This window comes from Choristoneura fumiferana, chromosome 9 (genome assembly GCF_025370935.1).
Source record: "Choristoneura fumiferana chromosome 9, NRCan_CFum_1, whole genome shotgun sequence".
Lineage (NCBI taxonomy): Eukaryota > Metazoa > Arthropoda > Insecta > Lepidoptera > Tortricidae > Choristoneura > Choristoneura fumiferana.
Genome location: NC_133480.1, coordinates 9,901,531 through 9,923,016, shown reverse-complemented (window position 1 = coordinate 9,923,016; position 21,486 = coordinate 9,901,531). Strand labels below are relative to the sequence as shown.

At 38.1% G+C, this 21,486-nt stretch overlaps 4 protein-coding genes across 5 annotated transcripts in view; 2 read left to right on the top strand and 2 right to left on the bottom strand.

Annotated features, from left to right (window-relative positions):
- Positions 1 to 255: 255 nt before the first annotated feature.
- On the bottom strand, positions 256 to 10,310 carry Ddx1 (ATP-dependent RNA helicase Ddx1). The gene is made up of 13 exons (XM_074092266.1): positions 9,770 to 10,310; positions 9,553 to 9,670; positions 9,067 to 9,233; positions 8,294 to 8,425; positions 7,496 to 7,685; positions 6,754 to 6,941; positions 6,034 to 6,158; positions 4,921 to 5,058; positions 3,914 to 4,128; positions 3,071 to 3,186; positions 2,432 to 2,539; positions 752 to 886; positions 256 to 428 (listed from the first exon to the last, which is right to left on the bottom strand). The coding sequence occupies exons 1-13, from the start codon at positions 10,217 to 10,219 to the stop codon at positions 324 to 326; spliced, it is 2,187 nt and encodes a 728-aa protein (XP_073948367.1). The 5' UTR covers positions 10,220 to 10,310; the 3' UTR covers positions 256 to 323.
- Positions 10,311 to 10,460: 150 nt separating this feature from the next.
- On the top strand, positions 10,461 to 11,205 carry LOC141431204 (ATP synthase subunit C lysine N-methyltransferase). The gene has a single exon (XM_074092271.1). It carries the CDS (start codon positions 10,535 to 10,537, stop codon positions 11,126 to 11,128), a length of 594 nt encoding a protein of 197 aa, XP_073948372.1. The 5' UTR covers positions 10,461 to 10,534; the 3' UTR covers positions 11,129 to 11,205.
- LOC141431203 (18S rRNA (guanine-N(7))-methyltransferase) overlaps positions 11,129 to 21,486 on the bottom strand; it is a 10,587-nt gene continuing 229 nt past the window's right edge. The window contains exons 1-6 of one of the 2 annotated variants that reach the window (XM_074092269.1): positions 13,674 to 13,796; positions 13,541 to 13,578; positions 13,269 to 13,447; positions 12,591 to 12,784; positions 11,860 to 12,049; positions 11,129 to 11,385 (exon numbers count right to left, since the gene is read on the bottom strand). In XM_074092269.1, coding sequence (XP_073948370.1) covers positions 11,198 to 11,385; positions 11,860 to 12,049; positions 12,591 to 12,784; positions 13,269 to 13,447; positions 13,541 to 13,578; positions 13,674 to 13,712 — 828 coding nt within the window. In that variant the 5' untranslated portion in view covers positions 13,713 to 13,796 and the 3' untranslated portion in view covers positions 11,129 to 11,197. Of the gene's footprint in view, positions 11,386 to 11,859; positions 12,050 to 12,590; positions 12,785 to 13,268; positions 13,448 to 13,540; positions 13,579 to 13,673; positions 13,797 to 21,486 lie in introns of those variants that run through there. The other variant, XM_074092270.1, reaches the window with a different exon arrangement.
- LOC141431202 (uncharacterized) lies at positions 14,625 to 20,690 on the top strand. The gene is made up of 9 exons (XM_074092268.1): positions 14,625 to 14,802; positions 14,885 to 15,464; positions 15,583 to 15,731; positions 16,166 to 16,302; positions 16,875 to 17,085; positions 17,708 to 17,938; positions 18,341 to 18,469; positions 19,818 to 19,977; positions 20,581 to 20,690. The coding sequence occupies exons 1-7, from the start codon at positions 14,773 to 14,775 to the stop codon at positions 18,431 to 18,433; spliced, it is 1,431 nt and encodes a 476-aa protein (XP_073948369.1). The 5' UTR covers positions 14,625 to 14,772; the 3' UTR covers positions 18,434 to 18,469; positions 19,818 to 19,977; positions 20,581 to 20,690.

Below are 21,486 nucleotides of genomic sequence, written 5' to 3'. Positions count from 1 at the left end.
AAATTTTTGTAACACTTCGTTCAAACATGTCACAGAAAGATAGAGAAACACGATAATAAACTAAAAATGTTCATTTTTAGTTTATTATTATTTTTATTTTTTGTTTATTTTTTAGTCTGGGTACCCTTTAAATGCTATATTCTTCTAAAATAAACACTTTGTTTCCTTCACGCGATTGCAATAGTACACTTCTATTGCAGTGACAAGGCACTTGAGAGGATTTGTCAAAAGCTGGATAAAATCAAAACACCAAAATTTACGCAAAATCAGTCGGTTTATTTACGTAGCGACACAGTATATAAATTAATTAATTTACTTGAGATTCAAGCAGCAGTAATTTTGTGGTGCATCTTTAGATAGTAAAGCTGCGCCTGCGACTCTAGGTCCTGCAGCGAACGCACCACTGGCGCCATCTGTGACACATGGTCCTGAAACATTTCATTTATTACACTTTTATACAGTGTGTGTCAGTTACAAAATGAATAATCGACAGCAGGTGATCTACTTATCGATTTTCTGCCGACTGACTACTTGACGAAACAAGTAAAACGCGTAGTGCGTGGCATAAGCCAAACGAAACATCTGCGAATATTACGTCATGTTGACATCTCATACTTTTGCCAAGGAAATTATAGTGAAATTGATTATTAAAAGGTTCCCTGGGTTATGATTTAATTTGTTCGACTGTACAAGTTGTATCAAAATCAGACTAGCAGTCTAAGCGCAAATAAGATTAGTAGTGTATTTTTACCTGATACCCGGTACCGATCTGAGTCCGCTTCTGGCCATAAACGACCTTGCCGTCAAACTCGTTGCTCGGTACTTTAAGGTCTGGCTCCACTTGTTGGATCGTAACGTTCAAGTGGTCTTCGATATCCGCCAGATACTGTAACAAACAAATATAAAAAAACATAGTGTTGATACCGAATTCTTATACTCATGCTACAGATTGATGTTTCACAAGACGTTTAGTACCCGTGGTCCAACTATAGTTTGTCCAACTGCTTTTCGACGGAGCTCCGCCTACGGGCGGAGCTTCTTTTTCTGGGTGTTTTGTCCTTCGGGCAACTGAAGTTACCTAACTAACCTAACCTACTTATTTTTGTATTAATAAATGTAAATATAATATTTCCGAGTTGGACTAATTAGTTGAACCACGGGTACGTGACTTCACAAGAAGGGTTGTTTTTTTTTAAATATTCCATCCATTACTTTACCTCTACTACTCTAATACGCCGGTTCCCCTTGGCCTTGTATTCGACAAGGCCTATTTCCCAAATATTTAATAATTAACACATTGGTACCGTAATTCCGGAGTTATACGTATACATACATTTCGGCGACTCTTTTATTTATACAGATTTTATACATGTCCTATGGTCTGTCCCAGAATTCGAGATACTAAAATGACAGTCTGAAATGTCAAACGTAAAAATAATGTGGCCAGCATAAAAGGAACAGTGCTGCTCCGTGATTTCGGTTTCGTAAATAACCGATAAAATGTTTATTTTACGATAGCAAAAATAACATTAATGCATTCAATATTCTACTTTCCATTTTACTTTATCATACGATAAAGTGATGAAATCTAAGCACAGGTAAAAATACAGTGTTCATCACTTAGTGCCAACGTAAAAAATAATACAGAGGGGCTACTATAAAACTAGAAAAACGAAGTTCGTATGGCACCGTCCCTTTCACTCGCGTATTGAATGAGATAAGCGTCAGCGGGACGGCAACATACGAAGTTCGAGTTTTGCATTTCGTAGTCAGGGCCAGCAGGGCTACTACGAAATTCGAAGTTCGTGTCGTTCCGTCCTTCTGACACTACTATTTAATTTAATACGTAAGTGAGAGGGACGTTACGGTACGAACTTTGATTTTCGAATTCCGGAGTAGGCCTTCAGATATCACACAACGTCATTGTTCATGTTTTTCATATTCAAGTGGTATTCAACCGATTTTCGTTACTTTACTCGTATTGTCATCGGATGTGATCAGTGCGTTTTCTCGTGTTTTTATTTAGATATTCATATCATAGAATAATAAATCAAATATTCATTATTCTCATATTATTTAGTTAATGTAAAACTTACTTAGAATGAAATTGAAACTTAAACATCAACATCTATAAAAAGTCGAAATATCTCGAAAACGGTCGCATTTTTATTAGACCTATTTTACCTTATCTAGAATGTCCTAAGTGCCCTACATTTTAGTACATCACGGATCCGTTCATATCTTAATATTTTACGACATACATACATAGGTACCTACAAAATCTTTCGGTAATTACCGGTTGCGGCACATCACTATTTATGAGACGCAAAAAACAGGTAACACATGAAACGTCATTTTAGTATCTCGAATTCTGGACAGACCATAGTATCACATTGGATGTTGTAAAATAGCGCTCATTTTAAAGTTTTACCTGCATTTCATTGTACCACATGCAGCAGCCCTTAGGCCGATCGTCTATCAGGTTCGTGTTGCGGCAGTTGCGGCCGCGCGTCGAACACCACTCCCCGTGGTACCAAACCTGGGCAACGCAACAAAGCAACGTTACAAGATGTTAGTAAACAGTACAAGGTGTATTCAAATTGTTTAGGGTTTAGTTTGATTGAACACCTCTGTTAAGTTTTCCATTGGAATTTTTCATCTAAAGTGTAGTCACGCCTCATGCGGTACATTTTGAATATCGATCAATCAACGTATGGAAACATGAATTGTGTTAACTGTAATTTTGATAAATTTAAAAAAAAACACAAGGGTGTTCAGTCAAACTAACTCAACCACCTGTGACAACCCTGTAAATTTTTTTTTAGCATTAGAAAAAAGGTAAGCAATCTTGACGAGTCTTTTTATTGACAAACGTTAAAAAAAATCAGTAACTATTACTTATGATACCAAAAGCATGTCAATTAATTATCATATGTCCTTGCTAATAATTGTTACATATTGGCTGTGAATTATTTTTCAAAAGTGTTTTTCAATAATAAGTCACGTCAAGATCGTTTACCTTATTTCTAATGCTAAAGAAAAACGAAGTATAGCCGTAGTGTAATATTACCTTTTCGGGCACCGTTGAAACGAGGCTAATGGCGAGACCCATCCGCTCCGCGCGACCGACGCGCCCGATTCGATGCACGTAATTGGACTTCTCGTCGGGGAGAGTCACGTTGATCACTAAACAACAAAAAATATATGTTATTTTTCCTAAAGGCTGTATCATCTAACGCTCATGCGCTGGCGATCGCACCATCTTTTCTACCTTCACCTTCACCTCATACCGTATGTACGACAGAAAAAAATGAATAAAGTGATTGTGGTTTCAAGTGTGTAATGTGTTAGGCATTTGCAATTTTCCGAGATTAATAGTACATTGTGTCTTAAGGGCGGTAAATAAGGAATTACGAACGAAAGTCTATTAGCAGCCCGAAGTCGAAGACTGAGGGTTTTAATAAGTCGATGTTCGTAATTCTAGTACCGCCCGTGCGACATACAATGTTTTTCATCACATTTGCGAGTACATTTTTATATTTTTAAAAGAAAAAAAATATAATTGTTCCAAATATTGGCGATACCTTAGGCTGCGCTCTTGGCAGCGCCGCCCTCCCCCTCCCTCAGCATGTGCCTGAGCCGCGTGTGCATGTGGTCCTGCTGCTACACCATGCGCAGCGCCATCAGTACGGGCACTGACTCATTTACCGACCACGGGTTTCATGAAAAGCACATTAAGGTCGAGGGTTTTATTTGGGGGGTTGCAATCAAGGCAGCCTGCATGTTTCGACGCTGTTTACGAGCAAGTGTGATGAAAAATATCCTGGGTCCAAGGATTCTAAACTATGTACTTATATATCAGAATGTTGCAAATGAAATAAATGCTTCTACAAAACTCAAACCGGTCACTTACTGAAAGGCAATCCAGAAACGTCGATGCCCCTGGCGGCCACGTCGGTACAGATAAGGAATTTTACTCGATTCTGCTTGAAGCTCTCTAGGTTGGCCTTCCGCTCGTTAGGCTTGCGGTCGCCGTGCAGGCACACGCAGGAAAACTCGTTGCCGAACGTCTTCAAGTAACGCTCCATGTTGTCGCAGTCCAGTTTGGTGCGGCAGAAGATTATAGCTCTGCAAGGGTTACCATTTGAACAGATTTCAAAGAAATGAAGGTTATACTGTACAGTCAATTATAGGTAGTGCCACCAGAGTTGAGGTCACGCTCGCAGATTTTGTAGTTGTGTGTGTAATCATTCGGATCACTTCAACTCTCGTAGCACTGCCTATACAAAGAGATACGGCCAAATTCACAAAAATACACACGACTTTATTGACTTTTAAAAATAACGATATCTTTGTAGTTGACTGTACTTTATATTTGCGTATTAGTCGACATTTTGTGAACCGGTTTTAAGAATATTTTTTATTTATATAGGATGGAACCTATTAATTGTTAATTGGATCTGGTTACAAAAAAATAATTGAAGGATTAGAGATTGATTCAAAATTGTCGGGGGTGTTTGCGCAATTAACTATCAAAAAAATTCACTGCTGTGCTTTCAAAGTAATTTCAAGATGTTGCTACTCTGTGGCACACTGTGTGCACTGTGGTTTGGTTCATATTTAATATACAAAACAGGATAAAATTAAAATACCTTTTTAAGGTACAAAAATGTAACCATTGCAACAGTTAAGAATAAATTGACTATACCCTCCTGCGACCCACCATATAACAAAAATTGACATCGAAATTTAAAACTTAATGCCTCACAGATAAATAAAGATAAATTTAAATGATACAGAGAAAGTTACACTTTATTCCTTTTTTAAAAGATATAAGTTCTATTGCTAACAATATGTCCTAGTATTATCACTTTGAACCCCAGGAGGATACAGCTAATCAGTAATTGAATGTTAGTTCACCTATCCATTTTGTGTTCCCGGATGGCCCGCACGCAATACGAGCCCTTGAGTATCTTGACAGCTTCCGACAGCGTCTCGGGCGTCGTGTTGCCGCTGTTAATGTTGTCGTTAGCATGCACGCCGTCCGTTAATATATGCCTTTAACAAAAACAATACATATAAACCCAGTAAATGCAACCGATGCACAAATTTGGCGTTTTCTTTTCATCATCCTCCTTTTAACAGATGCTGTCTAAAGAGATGGCTCTGGCCGGTGGAAGTCCGGCACTGTCAGGGGAGGCTACTACGAAAATCAAAGTTCGTATCGTACCGTCCCTCTCACTCTCGTATTAAATAATATTAGCGTCAGCGGGACAGCAAAATACGAATTTCGATTTTTGCACTTCGTAGCTATAGGGCTTGGATCATCTCTTCCCGTCGTCCATAATCGATTTTTCCCGCCGACTGCCCTTATAAGAAACTAAGGGGCCGTTTCACCACCCATTGATTAATTTTATTTGACGGATTAATGTGATGCCGTCTCCGTCCGTTATCCGTCAAATAAATTAATCAATGAATGGTGAACAGGGGGTAAAACAAGAAGGTAAACAAAAGCAAAGACCTAATAGTGCCTTTGGCCCTAAAGGCGACTCAATTCCAAAAAAACTTCTCGCCGGTAAACTTTTTATGATAACAAGAGACGGTATGATTGCAGAATCGGGTTTGATCAAAGTTGTCGCGACTTGTCCTTTAGCTGTTGAAATAATAGTGGGAAGATTCTGTCGCTTGACCCGAGCGATCAAAACGCTCAAATACACGAACACGCTGGTAAAATTATTCGGATTCCTCCCGAGCGAGCACCCTGTATAATCCTTCTCTGTTCTCAAGGTAAATATGAGCACGCAACCGCTCTGAAACAACAGTACATTGAGTCTTAAGGGCGGTAAATAAGGAATGACGAACGAGAGTTTATTAGAAGCCCTCAGTCTTCGAGTCGATGTTCGTAATGCCAGTGCAGCCCGAGCGACATAACATACGATGTTTTTCGTGACATTTGTGAGTAAAATTGTATATTTTTTGTCTTTTTACGACACTGCTTATGAGCAAAGTGCGATGAAAATGAAATGCTCTCACCTGTGCTGCATTTCCCAGGAGCGGTCCTTCTGGGGGTCGACGGTGGCGACGACGTGGTGGACGGTCTCCGGCACCGCATCCTCGCCCTTCAGGTCGATCCATGTCGGGAAGTGCATCAGCTTATCCTGCGATCAGAATTTCTTGAACTATGAGTTCCTAGCAGCACTGGCCCTATACTATGAAGTGGAAAATTCGAACTTCCTATCTAGCCGTCCCGCTTATGCTTATATTATTTATTACGAGCGTGAGAGGGACGTTACGTACGATACGAACTTCGAATTTCGTAGTAGCCCCCCTGGTGTAAGACCTAAACGATATTGGCGTGGTGTATTTTAGGCTGCGCTTCCACCAGGGATGTGCAAAGAATGTGTTTGACATTAAACAATAGAAACGGTTCATTTCCCTATCCTCGCTCCGCCGAGCTGTTACCACTAGAACCGCGCTGAGCAATGATAGGTAAATTAAGCGTTTCTATTGGTTCATGACAAACATTCCTCACAACACATCCTCGCACAGCTCTGGTGGCAACGCAGCCTTAACATATATTGAGAGTTATTTACACAATTTTTTTTTTATGGAATATGAGGATAACGAGCAAACGGATCGCCTGATGGTAAGCGATGGATGCAAAACCGTCTGAAATCAATATTTATTTATCTATCAAGAAGACGAGGTAAACATTTGCAGTTCAGTGATAATCAAACAAGGCAAAATACTTACAGCCATTTTTTTGACTTCAAAAGCGTGCAGCGTCGCCGAGCACACGACCATTTGCAGCCGGCGGCCGTCCGAGGTGATCTTGGGCATTTGCCGGTGCAGCCGCTCGATCAGCTCGCCGTAGCCCGCCTTGAGGAGGCCGTCGGCTTCGTCCAGGACGAAGAAGCGGCAGTGCGTCAGAGCCAGGTAACCTGGTAAGGGTAGGATTATTGATAACTGGGTGAATTTAGTTTCTTCTCCCTTACTTGCTTGGGTCTAATTTAAAACAGTTAGAATGAGTAAAAGATGACTTAAAATTTTATAAAAAAAACATTTGATGTTTACATTTGAGAAAAATAAAGTGGGTACTTGGGGATTTAAAATGACCATTTATTTTTTTGGTTTGCATCTGGTAGCATGGTGAATGGTTGTATTGCTCTGAAGATGAACTCTGGTTGAGTTCGAAACGGTTAGTGTTGAGTGGCGGTGGTAAAAATTGGGTTTGTGTGATCTGTGTGTTCCTACAGTGTAAAGGTAGAGGAACTGCATGAACACACTTTTCTTGCATAGATGTAGCTATCCTAAGGTCGCAGATGAGCAAAGTAATGGTTTTAGTTTGTTGATATGGACCTCTGAAAAGTAACTGATTCAATAAATTACTGGAAAGGGTAATGTGCTTTTGTGTGGGTTTGTCTTTTACCAATTAGGGGCTCTGGGTTCTTTAGGATAACAGCTGTGGGTCACCTGATGGGAAGCAATAGCTTACCTCCTTGTATGAGATCCTCAAGTCTGCCCGGCGTCCCAACCACAATGTCAATGCCCGCACTAAGTGCATTTATCTGGTCCTTAACATTGATCCCTCCGACGACCAGCAGCTCCCTTACTTTGGGGTTGTCCAAGTATTTCTTAAACTTAGTGATCTGGTTGCAAGTTTGCTCAGCCAACTCGCGTGATGGCTGTAGTAAAATACAAATATAACATAGTAAGAATAAAGTTTTAAGCTGGGCCAAAATCAATCTTGCGCAGAAAATCATCCACCATTTACCACTTTGTCATATTTTGAATTATGATTGGTTTTTTGGAGTCTTTTTGTATTTTATATTTCAACTTAAAATTTGTTACTTTTACGGGTATCCCGTGAAACCATATCGAAAATACAAACTGAGACAAAAAAAGCAAAGTAAGTAAGTAGCATAGTAGAAATAAGCAACCTGAGATATGTATGCATTGGAAAAATTCGTGTCTAGATTCCGGTCCAGCAGTGGTGTAGGGGTTATAGCACGCAGCACGGAATGTTGAGGACCAGAGTTCGATTCCCAGTGCTGGTCTCTTTTTCTGGTTTTTCTGTGCATCCATGTCTCAGTTTGTATTTTCATATTTTGAAGGTTTGCCGTGCGAATGAAATCTTGACTTTATGCTAAGCTGGGTCTACACCAAACGAGACGCGTAAACTAATGCTTTATGTGCACGCAAGAAGAGCAAAAACTCTTTTGCCATGAACATAAAGCGTTCCGCGTCGATACGTACAGGGAGACCCGAAGAAGGAATGTTATTTATTAATTACCTCAATGATGATAGCTTGAGGAGCATTGTTTGTGGGCTTGCTCTCTGTCGCCAGTCCCATCTGTACTACATTGTTCTTCACACATTCTTTGGGCGCCTGGCTGACTCCCACATACCCTTGGGGAGGCTGATGCTGCAAACAAATGTCAATTTTTTTTGGGTCATGCGTATTTACCTGAGACACGTAATGATAAAATTGAGCCCCCCTATTCTTCTAATTTAACAGCTACACTCATGTTGATGTAGCCTATGGTTTTATCTTTTCTTCCCTTCTCAAAGCTGCATCCGTGACATCCTCATTATGCAGTATTCATGTATTAATGCCTAAATAAATCTTAATATTTCTAGAAAACAGCATTATGGCTACTTTTAGATTATCTATAAAGAGTTGAGTGAAAACCTGTGAGCAGCTGAATCTTTGGTTTTATTTTTTGCCATTCTTGGCCAAAATTCATAGTGCAGTAATTTAAGTAAGTAACCGGCCAAAAAGCAGATTATTACAATTCACAAGCATATTTAAACTATGGATGAGACTGGCACAGGACTGGGCAAAGTGGTGTGAAGGTGAAGAGGCCTTTACTTAGCAGTGGGTGGATGTGGGCTGATTTGATTCATGAATTTGTCTTTTCAGCTTATTTTGTAATGCTAAGTGACATCACTACAGAAACAAAAAGTTTTTTAAAATTGATATAAAAAAATTACTATAGATCAAGTAGTTACATTTATATTTTATTTAGATCTGATTTCTTCATAGTGACGGACATTAAGTTTTACCTTAAAAGGTGTGGCCCCAAAGTTGAAACTCATCTCAGCATTCTTCAGCACAATGGCTGGGAAGTAGCAGTCAGAGCGCCGTGACTGGTCCAGCTTGAATGCAACACCCAAGTCCTCGCCATTCTTTGTATACCGAATCTCGCCCGCATTAAGATTTAACAAGCAACCTAAAATAAAATGTATTTCTTGAAAAGATCATGTGAAAGATAGATAGATATTCTGAAATAATTACAGGCTTTTCATGGAATTAGAAAATTATCTCAAGATAAGGTTTCTTTGTATGGGTTGTATTTGTGTTTGTTTTCAATACTTTAATTACAATAAAATTATTATTAACATCATTTTTCTCTCATTTCTAGCCAATATACATCAGAGAGCTTGGGCTGTAGTTACCATGCAAGCCCAGTGTTTAATTTACTAAACAATAAATAGAACACTGAATAAATAAAAACTTTATTGTGTAATAATTATGAAATTGCAACTTACCAATGACATCACTTTTTCCATATGCAGTGCCATAGTCATCAAACTGTTTAGCATTGGATTTCTTGCCTGTGCCACCAAATCCAAAGCCCAGACGATCTGTGCCAAGATCCAATCTAGCCTATTATATAAAGAAAAATGGATTATTGTAATGCCAAAGCAAGAGTTGCATATACATTGACAGAATTCCAATTTGATAATTAGTCAAAATATCACTTACAGCTTGTGTAGACCATCCGACACGGCAAAGACCCTCATCAGTGACAGTGGCTTCATAATAATAAGCGCCCTTCGTGTGCACGCCTTTGGTGGCCCTGCATCCATGCCACATCTTCTGATCTCGCGACTGACAACGCAAGCCATCTGGTGTCACAGCCAGCGCGTCGTTCCGATCAAAAAATGACATCGTCCATTCCGAGGAAGTCTGTGCTACCACTTTATTAACCCTCCCTTCTTGTATATCCTTAAGAGTCTCCCAAACTATCTGAAGAATGGGTAAGCAGAAAGCACCGGTCTTTCCACTGCCGGTCTCTGCAGCCATGAGAACATCGCCACCACCCAGAATTAGAGGAACCGCTTCAGCCTGAACGTCCGTGGGCAAGGTCCAGTCCATCTCATCGATGGCTTTAGCTAGTTCAGGGAGCACCCCGAACTCCTCGAAAGCAGTCATGGTGCAGAATAAATAATATTATTTCGTCAGAAAATAGAAAACCCGGCTCCAATCAAACCAATTCGCTTTTTGACGTTTATTGACGGATCCATAGTACAGTGTTGCCAGCCGCATATTAAAATCACTATTCACGTTAATTTCTGGGAAAGCTTCAAACTCAGCATTTCGCTTGATAGTGAATAGAAACTTTATTAAAAGAAATATGACGTTATTTGTGTCCATGCTTATCAGCTGTTTGTCAAACCTATCTGTCAAGTGTCAAAAAATAACCTCAACTCTGAACAAACATACTCATGAAATATCTAAAATTATATAATGGAATTGGAACTAATCGGTTCAGAACCAAAAGCTCCTAAGAAGCTCTCACCAGCAGGAAAGATCTTAATTTATACAACTGGTGGATTAGCCGTCGGAGTCAGTATTGTTTGTATTCCATTCGTGTCGCCAGCTTTGAGAAAGGTTTGCTTGCCCTACGTTCCGGCTACGACCGAGCAATTAGCCGGAGTTACCCGAGCACTGGCTGGTCGAAGTGGCAGGCTTCTTGACGTAGGTTCAGGAGATGGAAGAATTGTATTTACAGCCTCCCAGCTAGGCTTTAAAGCAGACGGTGTTGAACTCAATCCTTGGCTAGTCTACTACTCAAGGATAGCCGCTCTTCTTTCTTCTCAAAGCCAAAATACTACATTCTATAGACGAAATTTATGGACTTTTAGTTTAAAGCCATACAACAATATTGTGATATTTGGTGTTGAACAAATGATGGCAGAATTTGAAAGCAAATTGTTAGCTGAAACGGAAAGTGGTACTGTTGTGGTCGCCTGTAGATTCCCTCTACCTAACATGGTTCCAATAGAAACAATAGGGCATGGAGTAGACACAGTCTGGAAATATGTCATTAAAAAACAATGATGTTATTTTAATGTTTTTATTTCTAAAATAATATAATATACATTGCTTATAAGTAACAATAAATAGTTATCAGAATCTGCCACTCCTTTTTCTACCAGTATACTTTGTATCTGGTTTGGTATCTTTGCCTTGTTTCCGTCTCCGTTCCTTCTTCTCCAAAAGCCAAGCTTTTGTATTCTTAAGGGGCTTGCCTCGCGCATTTCTGCTTGCTTCTCTCTTGGCATATTTAACTTGGAGATCACTTTCTTCATCTGTCCCTGTTAGAAATAAGAATAATGTTCATTATCAAGAAGTCTTTTATTATGATTAAAGTGAGGAATAGTTCCATAACATATTTTAAAACTGGATCTGGTTTTGATTAATTGGTTCATTATGTAACTACTGTAATGAGTTTCTGTGACCAACTAGTTGGAGCTAGTATTGTTTCACTATTTTTAACATTTGCGTTATATTTGTGAATGGTTAAATAACTAAATGAGCCAATCACAAGCAAGACTGTAATGTCAAATGGACCTCCCGATGCCATTTATTTGACGTGCCAAATTTACAAAAACAATTTACTCATATTAAATGTCTGATCTTTGGAAAACTATAGTGATAAATAATAAATATCTAATTGATGCAAGCATTACTCTGTGAAAGTCTATATTAGTGAACTACAAGCTTTTATTATATTTGCTCCACTGCCTTTTAAAAATAATTGAAATGAATAATAGTTTATGTTTTATTACCAAGAGCTTGAGGCAGTGGTGCTGATCCTCCTGTCATGAGCACAAGAAAGAATTTCTTGGCTTTTGTTGAATTTGGATAATCTATAACCACACCTCCATAAAAGCCTGCCTTCATAGCTTGAGATGTGAGGAGCTCTAGCTGAGTCTCATTTTGAGGGTAGAACTGGAAAACTGCTCTTGCTGATCTAGACTGAAAAACAACTAAATTGGTCATGGCCATATAAAAAAAAACCATAAATTTTTTTTACTTAATTCAAGCAATAAGTACAAATAACTGGTACCAATCTGAATAGATGGAACCACAATACACAATAGTAAAGGCCACCTTACATATGCTCATTACTATAGCATGCTAGTACCTGAAGTACCAGTAAGCCACTAAAAAAGCATGCTTAATTGTAGCACATGTCTTATACAATACACCCATGCTAGTAGGTAGCATTTGTTCAATAGTAGCATGCTTTCATGCTAGTAAGTAGCATGTGTAACAGTAACCTAATAGTATTAACACTGATATAGAAAATGCGTAAAAATTATCTAGCCCAGAATCCAGAGCCGTAGACTCTTGTTTATAAGCTTTTTATACAATAAATCATTTTAATTTTTTCATTTTATTTTAACATGATTTAATATAGGTACTACTATGTCAAAAGCATGAAATATTTAAAACTGAGATCAATTATAATTTTGCACACATTATAACTTGTATAATATTGTAATTTGGCACCCACCAGTGATGCATACAAGGTACTAAAGAACTTGTATAGCCTCTTAATGGGCTGGTGTGATTTCTTGTCAGCATTGAACAGCCACTGGATGGCCGAGACAGACACTGCTCCGTCAAAGCAGCCAGCTCTGAATGGAACACCTTCACCCATATCACTGAGGACTAGGTCTCCTTCTGTTTCACGCTCTAGGGCCACCTCTGAAAAAATAAAAACAGTACATACAATAATTGTACAAATACCTATAAGGTAGTTATAATATTGAGGTAGTTATGATGGATCCTAGTTATCTGAATAAATAATAATATTTATTATTATTAATATTGTGCTATGCTTAAACAGGGCCATACACAACATAAGTCTATTTTTTATATTTTTATACAACTCAAATAAATGAAATAAATAAAACCAAGATCTTTAATTGCTTCAAAAAGAAGTTGGAAGTTGTATACAGACGATTGGTAGACATATAAAATAAATTTAAAACACTACAATATAACTACACCATAATAAATTTAAAAATACTATTAGAGAGAAATGAATACTATCAAAGTTGTGTATCAATTGAATAATAATTGTGAATTGTGTCACAAAAAACTGATATCCTGTCAGAACACACTGTGTGTGAGTAGATACTCTAGTTACATACACATATTATAAACATTTTTTTATTTTAAAGCATACCAAGCATAGCATTAGATATATCCATGCCAATCCACATGTGGCCATTTTCTTCCAGCACTGATCCTGAAAGCCCCGAGCCGCAGCCAATATCCAGGAGTAAACATGGAGTATCTTCAGGCAGTAACAACAGCTCTAGACATCTCTCCGTCATTTCTGCTTGAATGTTTATTATTCGCGAACTAAAAATATAAAATAAGGAACATTATGTATAACAAAACCTCTGCAAAATTGTGACTTGTAGAGATATTCTTGTTTTAACAACTAAAACTTACTTTTGGGTATATTTCCTAGCTTCGTCCTCATTATAAAACTGAAATAAAGGAAAAGTTGTATAATTTTTCCTAATATGAATCTATGTAATTTTTAACTACATACTTACTATTTTAGGGGAACAAGAAAACTTACGATTTCTGGTGGTGCTTGAAATTCTGGCCTTCGTGACATTTTTACAGTAATAATATGTGCGGAATTGATTAAATAGATGGTAAATACGCGCACGAGTCCTAACCTCAATTCAAAACATTTGTCACTGACTGGACTGACTGAGACTGACACTGACACTTAGTAGTCTCATAGTCTAGTCTGTGACTGCTGGGCTACTCCGAAACTCGAAACTCGAAGTTCGTGTCGTGCGGTCCCTAGCTGACACTTACACTGTTTATAGTTTGATACGAGAGCGAGAGAAACCGCACGACACGAACTTCGAATTTCGAGTTTCGGAGTAGCCCTGCTGACACCACTGACAGACGGACAGTGACTGACAGACTGACTTGAAAAAGGGTAGAGTAGAATGGTCTTTAAAAAAACCGGCGAGTTTTAGGAATTTATGAATAAAACAATTTTGACCTGTAAACTGAATTTAGAAAATGTGTCTTCAGTATAGTCTAAATTTTGGTTACACTTACCATCACAACAATAAAAAGTAAATATTAATGTCATCCAACACGCGAAAACAAAACGCAACACACCTTGCCATTTTATAAAATACCCAAAATTTGAGGGAACCGTTAGACGTCGAATCGTATTTGAGTCAAACGCAAAGCTATTATGTAAAAAAATAACTGGAATTCTTTACTATTACAGGTTGTTTCCGCGCAAAACATTTTGATATGATAGCAATTTTGCATTTTATGTTCGACCTTTCTGGTTATTCATATTAAAAATGATTCAGATAAATATTTTTATTTTTAACTTCTTCTATTTTGTCTCCTATATTTAATAACAATAAACAATAAATATGACCCGCCTAAGCGTTTTCCTCCTTAAAGTAATAAAAAAAAAGTGTAAGAGAATTTTTCTTTCATTTTCGGGCTAATCTTGAGTAAATTTTTGGCAACATTTGCATATAACGTCAATGCCAAATTGCCAATGTCACTTTTTTCGCGGGACGGGAGTAGTTGATAGTGACTTTTCTTGTATTTCGTTCGCTATCCTTCTTTATTGTTGTGCTTTTACTGCAATGTTATGCTTTAATTGAACTGTGTCTTTATACCAATATTCTGCTATGCCGCCTAAATCTTTAAGCCTGAAAAAGGTTTGTTACAATTATCATCCACAATGTAAACAAGCAAAAGCAAACGGGCAAACTAATCTGATTTTCTTGAATTTATTTACAGGGTCAAGCAGGGCCGCCGAAAAATCAAAAATCAATAACCCAGTTTTTTAAAACCACCAATTTAAATAGTTCTCAGAAATCGCCAGAGAAAACTCCTATTTTGCCTTCAAAATGTGACGATAAACCAGTTAAGCGGAAAGCAACATCTCCAATTTGTATCGAAACTCCTAAGCCTGTCGAATCATGTTTGAGTACTAAGAAGGACACACATAAAAAGCTAAAATGTGATAATCGAACACATCAAACCTTTAAGAAATCACCTTGCAAAGAAAATGGTGTGAAAAAAGATAAAGTACTGAATGATTTTGATAGTCTGTTATTTCTAGATGATGTAGAAATTAAAGGAAATAATGGTGTATGTAGAAACAACTGTACTCCAAAGAAGAACAGGTCTCCGTTAGTGCCTTGTGTAGCTTCTAATATAGGGGAGAATATTTTGAGCATCCTTGATGATGGTCATGAAATTGAATCTAATAATCATGAAAAAGTCGTATGCCAAGGAAAATTTTCACCAAATTTTTATGACCTAAATGATGATGATAGTTTTGATATTGATAAGACACCTGTTAAGCTTTTAAATGGTAAGTATAATGAACTTTTGTGCTCTTATAACATTATTTTTAAGTTTCTCTTTTTTATGGAAATCTTCAACATTTGCCTGTAATAAATTGATATTCATATAAAACATTAATTTTGCAGGAACTCCTAAAAAAAGCAGTTCAGTGAAATCAATAAAATCACCTCTAAAGATAAGCAAATCACATAAAAAATGTGGCAAAGTTCTGGAATTTGGTGATCAAGATGTTGATAGTGTGTTTGGTGATGACTGGGCAGAAGATATGAATGAGGTTTGTCTCAGAATTGAAATTATTTATTTCATTTTTGTTAATTGTTAGTTTCGTTGGAGGCTTGTGTATGGGGGAGGCCTATGTCCAACAGTGAATATCCCATGGCTGATATGATGATGATGATGGTGATGAATCATCAGTTGATTTCTAGGCTGGTAATGAGTCTGCTTCTCTCAAATTTGGATTGTTCATGGGTGGGTCCATCAGAAGAACCACTTCTTTGTTTGCCAGACTATTTCATAAAGAAAAATAAATGATTTTCAAATAGAAATAATGTCATTATTATCATTATATTAAATATTTCTTTTAAAACTGTGATCTAAGCATTCAATATTATTTATTTGTGTCATTCAAGACTGGAACATTATCAGTGGCCAATAAAACAGGCTAATACAATAAACTGGATGTATTATTATACTTTTTTTATGTTTTAGGATGTTGTAGAAGACTTAGACCTAAGCACAATGCAGCGTTGCACAATAGAATCTGTAACAAGTCACCCCCATAAAGTGGAATTGCGGCTAAAGAATTCCACTAACAATAGAGGTTATTGTTGTGTGGATGGGATATGGTAAGCATTTCAAACACAAATAAGTTTTGTAAAAAGTAATTTTTAATGTAAGTTTTTTTTGCTGACTGTACATGTGGTATCTTCCAAACTACATCCATACCAACAACCATTGAACATTAAATAAAAGCTTGTGATCTAAAGGGAAGTGACTGGCTTTTGCTTGCACATTCAAGTAGGGCTTAGTATTTACTACCTAGGTACATTGTAATCACCACACATCTGATAATATATTATTTCTTCCATGTTAAATTCGTGTGCAGAGTTGCAGGGGATACTTATTAAAATAAATGTGTGATAATAAAATTTATACCTAAATAATTTATGTATGATATTATGTGTAAAAGTCTATGTTGTGCATCTTAGTGTGGGTAACATAAAACAAGCAACATAACAATTAACAATAAGTACTTACACTTGGATAATAACCAGATAACTATCAATGAATATAATTATCTGGATAATTTCTACCCCTTATTCTGTGTTATTTATTTTTAATATACAGCATGTATTAAAAATTGAAATAATTTGAAATCAACAAATAAGTAAACTTGCACTTTCTATTAATTTCTCAGGTTAGATACGCCCCTACAAACTGGTGACACTATCAGTATCCTGGCTTCAAGAGATGCCTCAGGTTGTTTTAGTGTTACTAATACCACTGGACTAATAGTGCTGCGTCCAGACCGTCTCATATCCTCCACTAGTGTTGTTGCTGGAGTGTTCTGCAAGCGGAAAGCTGTTTTGCAAGAGAGGTGGAGAGGCATTGATTCTGCTAATTCTGCTGTGAGAAAACTTTCTGAATGTAATTAAAATAAAGAATAACAATAAAAAGCGTGTTAAAAAAGGAGGCTAGACAATGTACTCCATTGTCTTGCTCTTTACTTATCTGAGTGTAGGACAGTGTACTTTTATTATATATATTTACTTTATAATAAGTATATAATAATTAAATTGAGTAAATGAAATCAATTTCAATGACCCCTCAAATTTCAAGCTTGTTTGCTCAGTCATATATAATGTAATTTTAGTGCTATAGTGCATGGAAACAAAAATGTCTGCAAATGAGACATCAGCAAATTTCTACAAAGTGATTACATCCGCCTAGAGAGAGATTTCTCTGTTGTATCTAGTATAAAAGTGTGTATTAATATTCATTCAGACTCCACTACAATAGACCACCCTTCAGTCATACAAATTTCTTTTTCATTTGCAAAGAAAAAGTCCAAAACTAAAATAGATCCCACATTATACTGTTAGGCGGATATCACACTTTGACTGTAGAATCTTGATTTGTACACAAAAACCACATGGTATATGACTCACTGACTCCGCATCTCCGTGCGACGCTACAATTTGGCGGCGAATTCGTCGCCGCACACCTTCAAAGCATCTTTATTTGTTTCAGATGACAATCGGAATTTTAGTTCACGAATTAGTCCAAAAAGCTCTTACGCAGAATATAAAAACCGTTGATCTGCTACGGAAAGAGGCTGGTAAAATATTAAAAGAATCAATCCAGAGTTTGTATGATGCGGGTTTGTCTGAGGAGGAGGCTTGCTCCAACATTCAACAATACATATCACCGCTAGCTGAATTCATGCAGGTTTACATGTCAGATAAACCACCTCCAAATAAGGTAATTTTCACAATGTTTTAGACTATCGCGATCATTACTAATATTATGATTTAAATTCGGGTTTTGTTCCCCATATGTTCCTTGATATTAGAGAAGCTCGATATTTCGGCACAGTTGCATTCATGTTTCGGCTGTGGGCAACTTGTTAGGAAGAGGGTAGATCGGTTACGTCCGATTTATTTTTCTGACCGACAGTTATACCAGCATACCCGCAATTCTCCAGTCGTCTCGTGATCATGGCGCATGCAACTGTGCCGAAACATCGAGCTTCTCTAAAATCAAGGTACGCGGAACAAAACCCGAATTTAAATCATAAAATTAAGGTAATTTTATCTGTAATCTGAAATAAGCAAAAATTGCGGTTGGAAAGCAGTCTGCCTGTAATGAAGCTTAATTTCCCAGGGTCAAAAAGATAGATGGTGCGGAAACATAGATAAGGTGTTAGATATAGAGGAAAATTTGTGCTGTCCAGAGCTGGGCCTAAGGGCAAAATAGACGCCACTCTACAAGTCACCATACATGAGAGAAAAGGTATGTGGTTTGAATTTTTATACGTTTTATATTAGTTTCACCTATAACTATGTATTATATAGAATAGTATTGACACGAAACTTATCATTTATGCGTATTTCTGATGACAGTACAATAATAATGATGATGGTACAGTCACCAGCACCAATATCCGACACAACAAGCGTGCATAAATATCTGATACAACTCTATTTCTAGGGCCGGAAGGACGTGTCAGATATTTTTGCACGCTCCGCTGTGGCAGATATTAATGCTGGTGACTGTACTATTTGTTGGCTACTGTATTTATTCAATTCAATTACTTGTCAAAGTATGGCTCCACCAATACTATCAATGATTTCGCCATGTCGAGATTTTGGTTTCGCCATTGTTCAATTTCTAGCCTCACTCAACCTGCTCCTCTGCTGTCAATTTTGTTATAAAAATCTGTGATTAAAAAAATTACCAGCGATGGACCTCTATCTCACCTGGTGGTAAGTGCAGATGTTTTTTTTATTATGAGAGGGAGGCAAACGACCAAGAGGGTCATCCGATGCGAAACCTCCACCACTGCTCATGAATACCTACAACTCTTGGAGACACTGCCAAGCAAACATGATAACCTACACTTCAGTCTACTCGTGACAACGGCCCCTGTAATGTGGTCGAAACGTTGAGGTAATTATTACTCGTTTGTTTAGCGTGATAAGTCCCGAGTGTGTTAGTAAATATAACTCAAGGTGAGTCACTTGTCTGTTGCCGGCCTTTAAAGAAAGTACAGTCGAGTTCATTAACTTGTGAGCAAAAATTTGATCAAAAATTCACGAAGAGATGCGTGTAATAATATTTTTGATCAAATTTTGGCTCACAAGTTTATGAACCCTACTCGACTGTACAATACAAACCCTTATAAATAGCCAATTGAATGTACCAATTGTCATACAGCTGGAAACTCTGGCTTTCTCTTCTCGCTTTCAGGACGCGAGACTGCGTTAAACATGATAAGATAAACTTCAGTCTACTCGGACAACGGCCCCTGTAATGTGGTCGAAACGTTGAGGTAATTATTACTCGTTTTGTTAGCGTGATAACTCCCGAGTGTGTTAGTAAATATAATTCAAGGTGAGTCACTTGTCTGTTGCCGGCCTTTAAAGAAAGTACAGTCGAGTTCATTAACTTGTGAGCAAAAATTTGATCAAAAATATCTGAACACGAAGAGATGCGTGTAATAATTATTTTTGATCAAATTTATGCTCCAAGTTTATGAAACCTACTCGACTGTACAAACCCTTATAAATAGCCATTTGAATGTAGCCCAATGGTCCAGTAACAGCTTATTCACTCTGGCTTTCTGTTCTCGACTTTGCAGGACGCGAGACTGCGGTAGTGCCGTTAGAGCTTAAAAGCGGTCGAGCGTCGGCGTCGGCGGAGCACCGCGGGCAGTTGGTTCTCTACGGCATGATGCTGAGCCTACAGCATCGGCAGGATCCCGCCAGCGAGGCGCGCCGCGGGCTGCTACTGTATCTCAAGTGAGCCTGTTTATGTTTGAATAGCTTACAGCCTATGGCGTGCATTGAGTAGGCAGTAGGGTAGGTAGCGCTAGCATGGGCGCCGGCAGAATTATTTTCACAAGGGTGCATCGCGTCTCGCATTGCATAGGGAGGTGCTTTTATTGGTTACATTCTGTACCTTAGTCTTGTTCTATGTGTTTTCTTTTACGTCAGGGGGGTGCAAGTGCACCCCCTTGCACCCCCTAGTGCTGGTGGCGTGCTGCTGCGGCGCAAACTACCAACTGCCTACCTTGGAATAGACCCAATGCACGCCAATGCTTGCAGTAATTCAAGTCTGCCGAATCAATCTTTCTCAGTCAAGATTAACGTAGTCTTTATGAAATGAATGTAACAAAAAAATCCGCTTGCGTGAATCTCCTTTAGCGTCCAAAGTCGCACGCTTTGGCATGCTAATCTTAAATTCTTTTGAGCAGCCCATCTGGCAGCCCACTCTGTCTCCGGCAGTAAATGCGGTCAGAGACTTACAGGTACACAGTCCGAAAATGTGTCATGTTGACCAAGAAATAAAACATAATTTGTGAATTTTCCGCTGGATAGTGAGCTAATTCTATGTTTTGGCAGAGAACGAGTGGATCTGAGAGAAGTCAGCTGCGGGTACCCAGAGCGACGCGATCTGATGATGCTGCGCAACCAACTGGTGCAGTATCTGACCAGTGGACCGGGTGCTCCCGATCCAGGTACAAAAAACATACAAGTACAGTCACTTGCATCATCTCACACAGAGGAGCGTGCAAAATAATAATATCTGACACGTTCTACCGGGCGTATAATAGAGTCGTATCAGATCTTTATGCAAACTATCACACTTGCTTGTCATGATGTTACTCCATGCAATGCCTGTATACTAAAGGACAATGGCCTAAATTGTTCCCGCGGGAATAATGGATTTACGTATAGTTTTTCCTCCCAAGAGAGGAAAAGTTTAGTTTTAAAATTTGTAACAATATACGTACTTACGTCATTTCAGGCTAAAGAGGTTTCATGACAGCCAACGGTTTATTTATATCTTTACAACTTAGTATGACCCAATTTTACACCACAAAACTTATCTACTCATTAGCCGTTACCCGCCGACTCCGTCTAATATAATTTTTGGGATCAAAACTATCCTATGTCCTTCTCCGGGATTCAAACTATCTGTATACCGAATTTCATCTAAATCGGTTCAGTGGTTAGACGTGATGAGGTAACAAACAATAAACCAAACAAACAAACAGACTGCCTTTTATTTCCTCGCAATGTGATGAAAATCATTCTGTGTATCATGGGCAGTAAATTCCAGTCTTTCGAATAGACTCTCGTTAGTAATCCCTTTCTTACGGCCCTTAATGCACAATGTACTGTTGTTGTGTCAGATATTGGTGCTGGTGACGTGATCAACGGAAATTTTGAATTTATCAGCCCAATTCAATATGTATCTACAACTCTGCTAATATTCTTACTTCTAGATATGCCTAATGCACTCAC

Coding starts and splice junctions, on each gene's coding strand:
- Ddx1 (XM_074092266.1), bottom strand. CDS start 10,219: ATGACTGCTTTCGAGGAGTTCGGGGTGCTCCCTGAACTAGCTAAAGCC. Junction 8,426..9,066: donor TTGGGGCCACACCTTTTAAG/GTAAAACTTAAT, acceptor ATTTGTTTGCAG/CATCAGCCTCCCCAAGGGTA. Junction 4,129..4,920: donor CGGGAACACAAAATGGATAG/GTGAACTAACAT, acceptor TAACCCTTGCAG/AGCTATAATCTTCTGCCGCA.
- LOC141431204 (XM_074092271.1), top strand. CDS start 10,535: ATGGAATTGGAACTAATCGGTTCAGAACCAAAAGCTCCTAAGAAGCTC.
- LOC141431202 (XM_074092268.1), top strand. CDS start 14,773: ATGCCGCCTAAATCTTTAAGCCTGAAAAAG. Junction 15,465..15,582: donor ACCTGTTAAGCTTTTAAATG/GTAAGTATAATG, acceptor TTAATTTTGCAG/GAACTCCTAAAAAAAGCAGT. Junction 17,086..17,707: donor TTGATTCTGCTAATTCTGCT/GTGAGAAAACTT, acceptor TATTTGTTTCAG/ATGACAATCGGAATTTTAGT.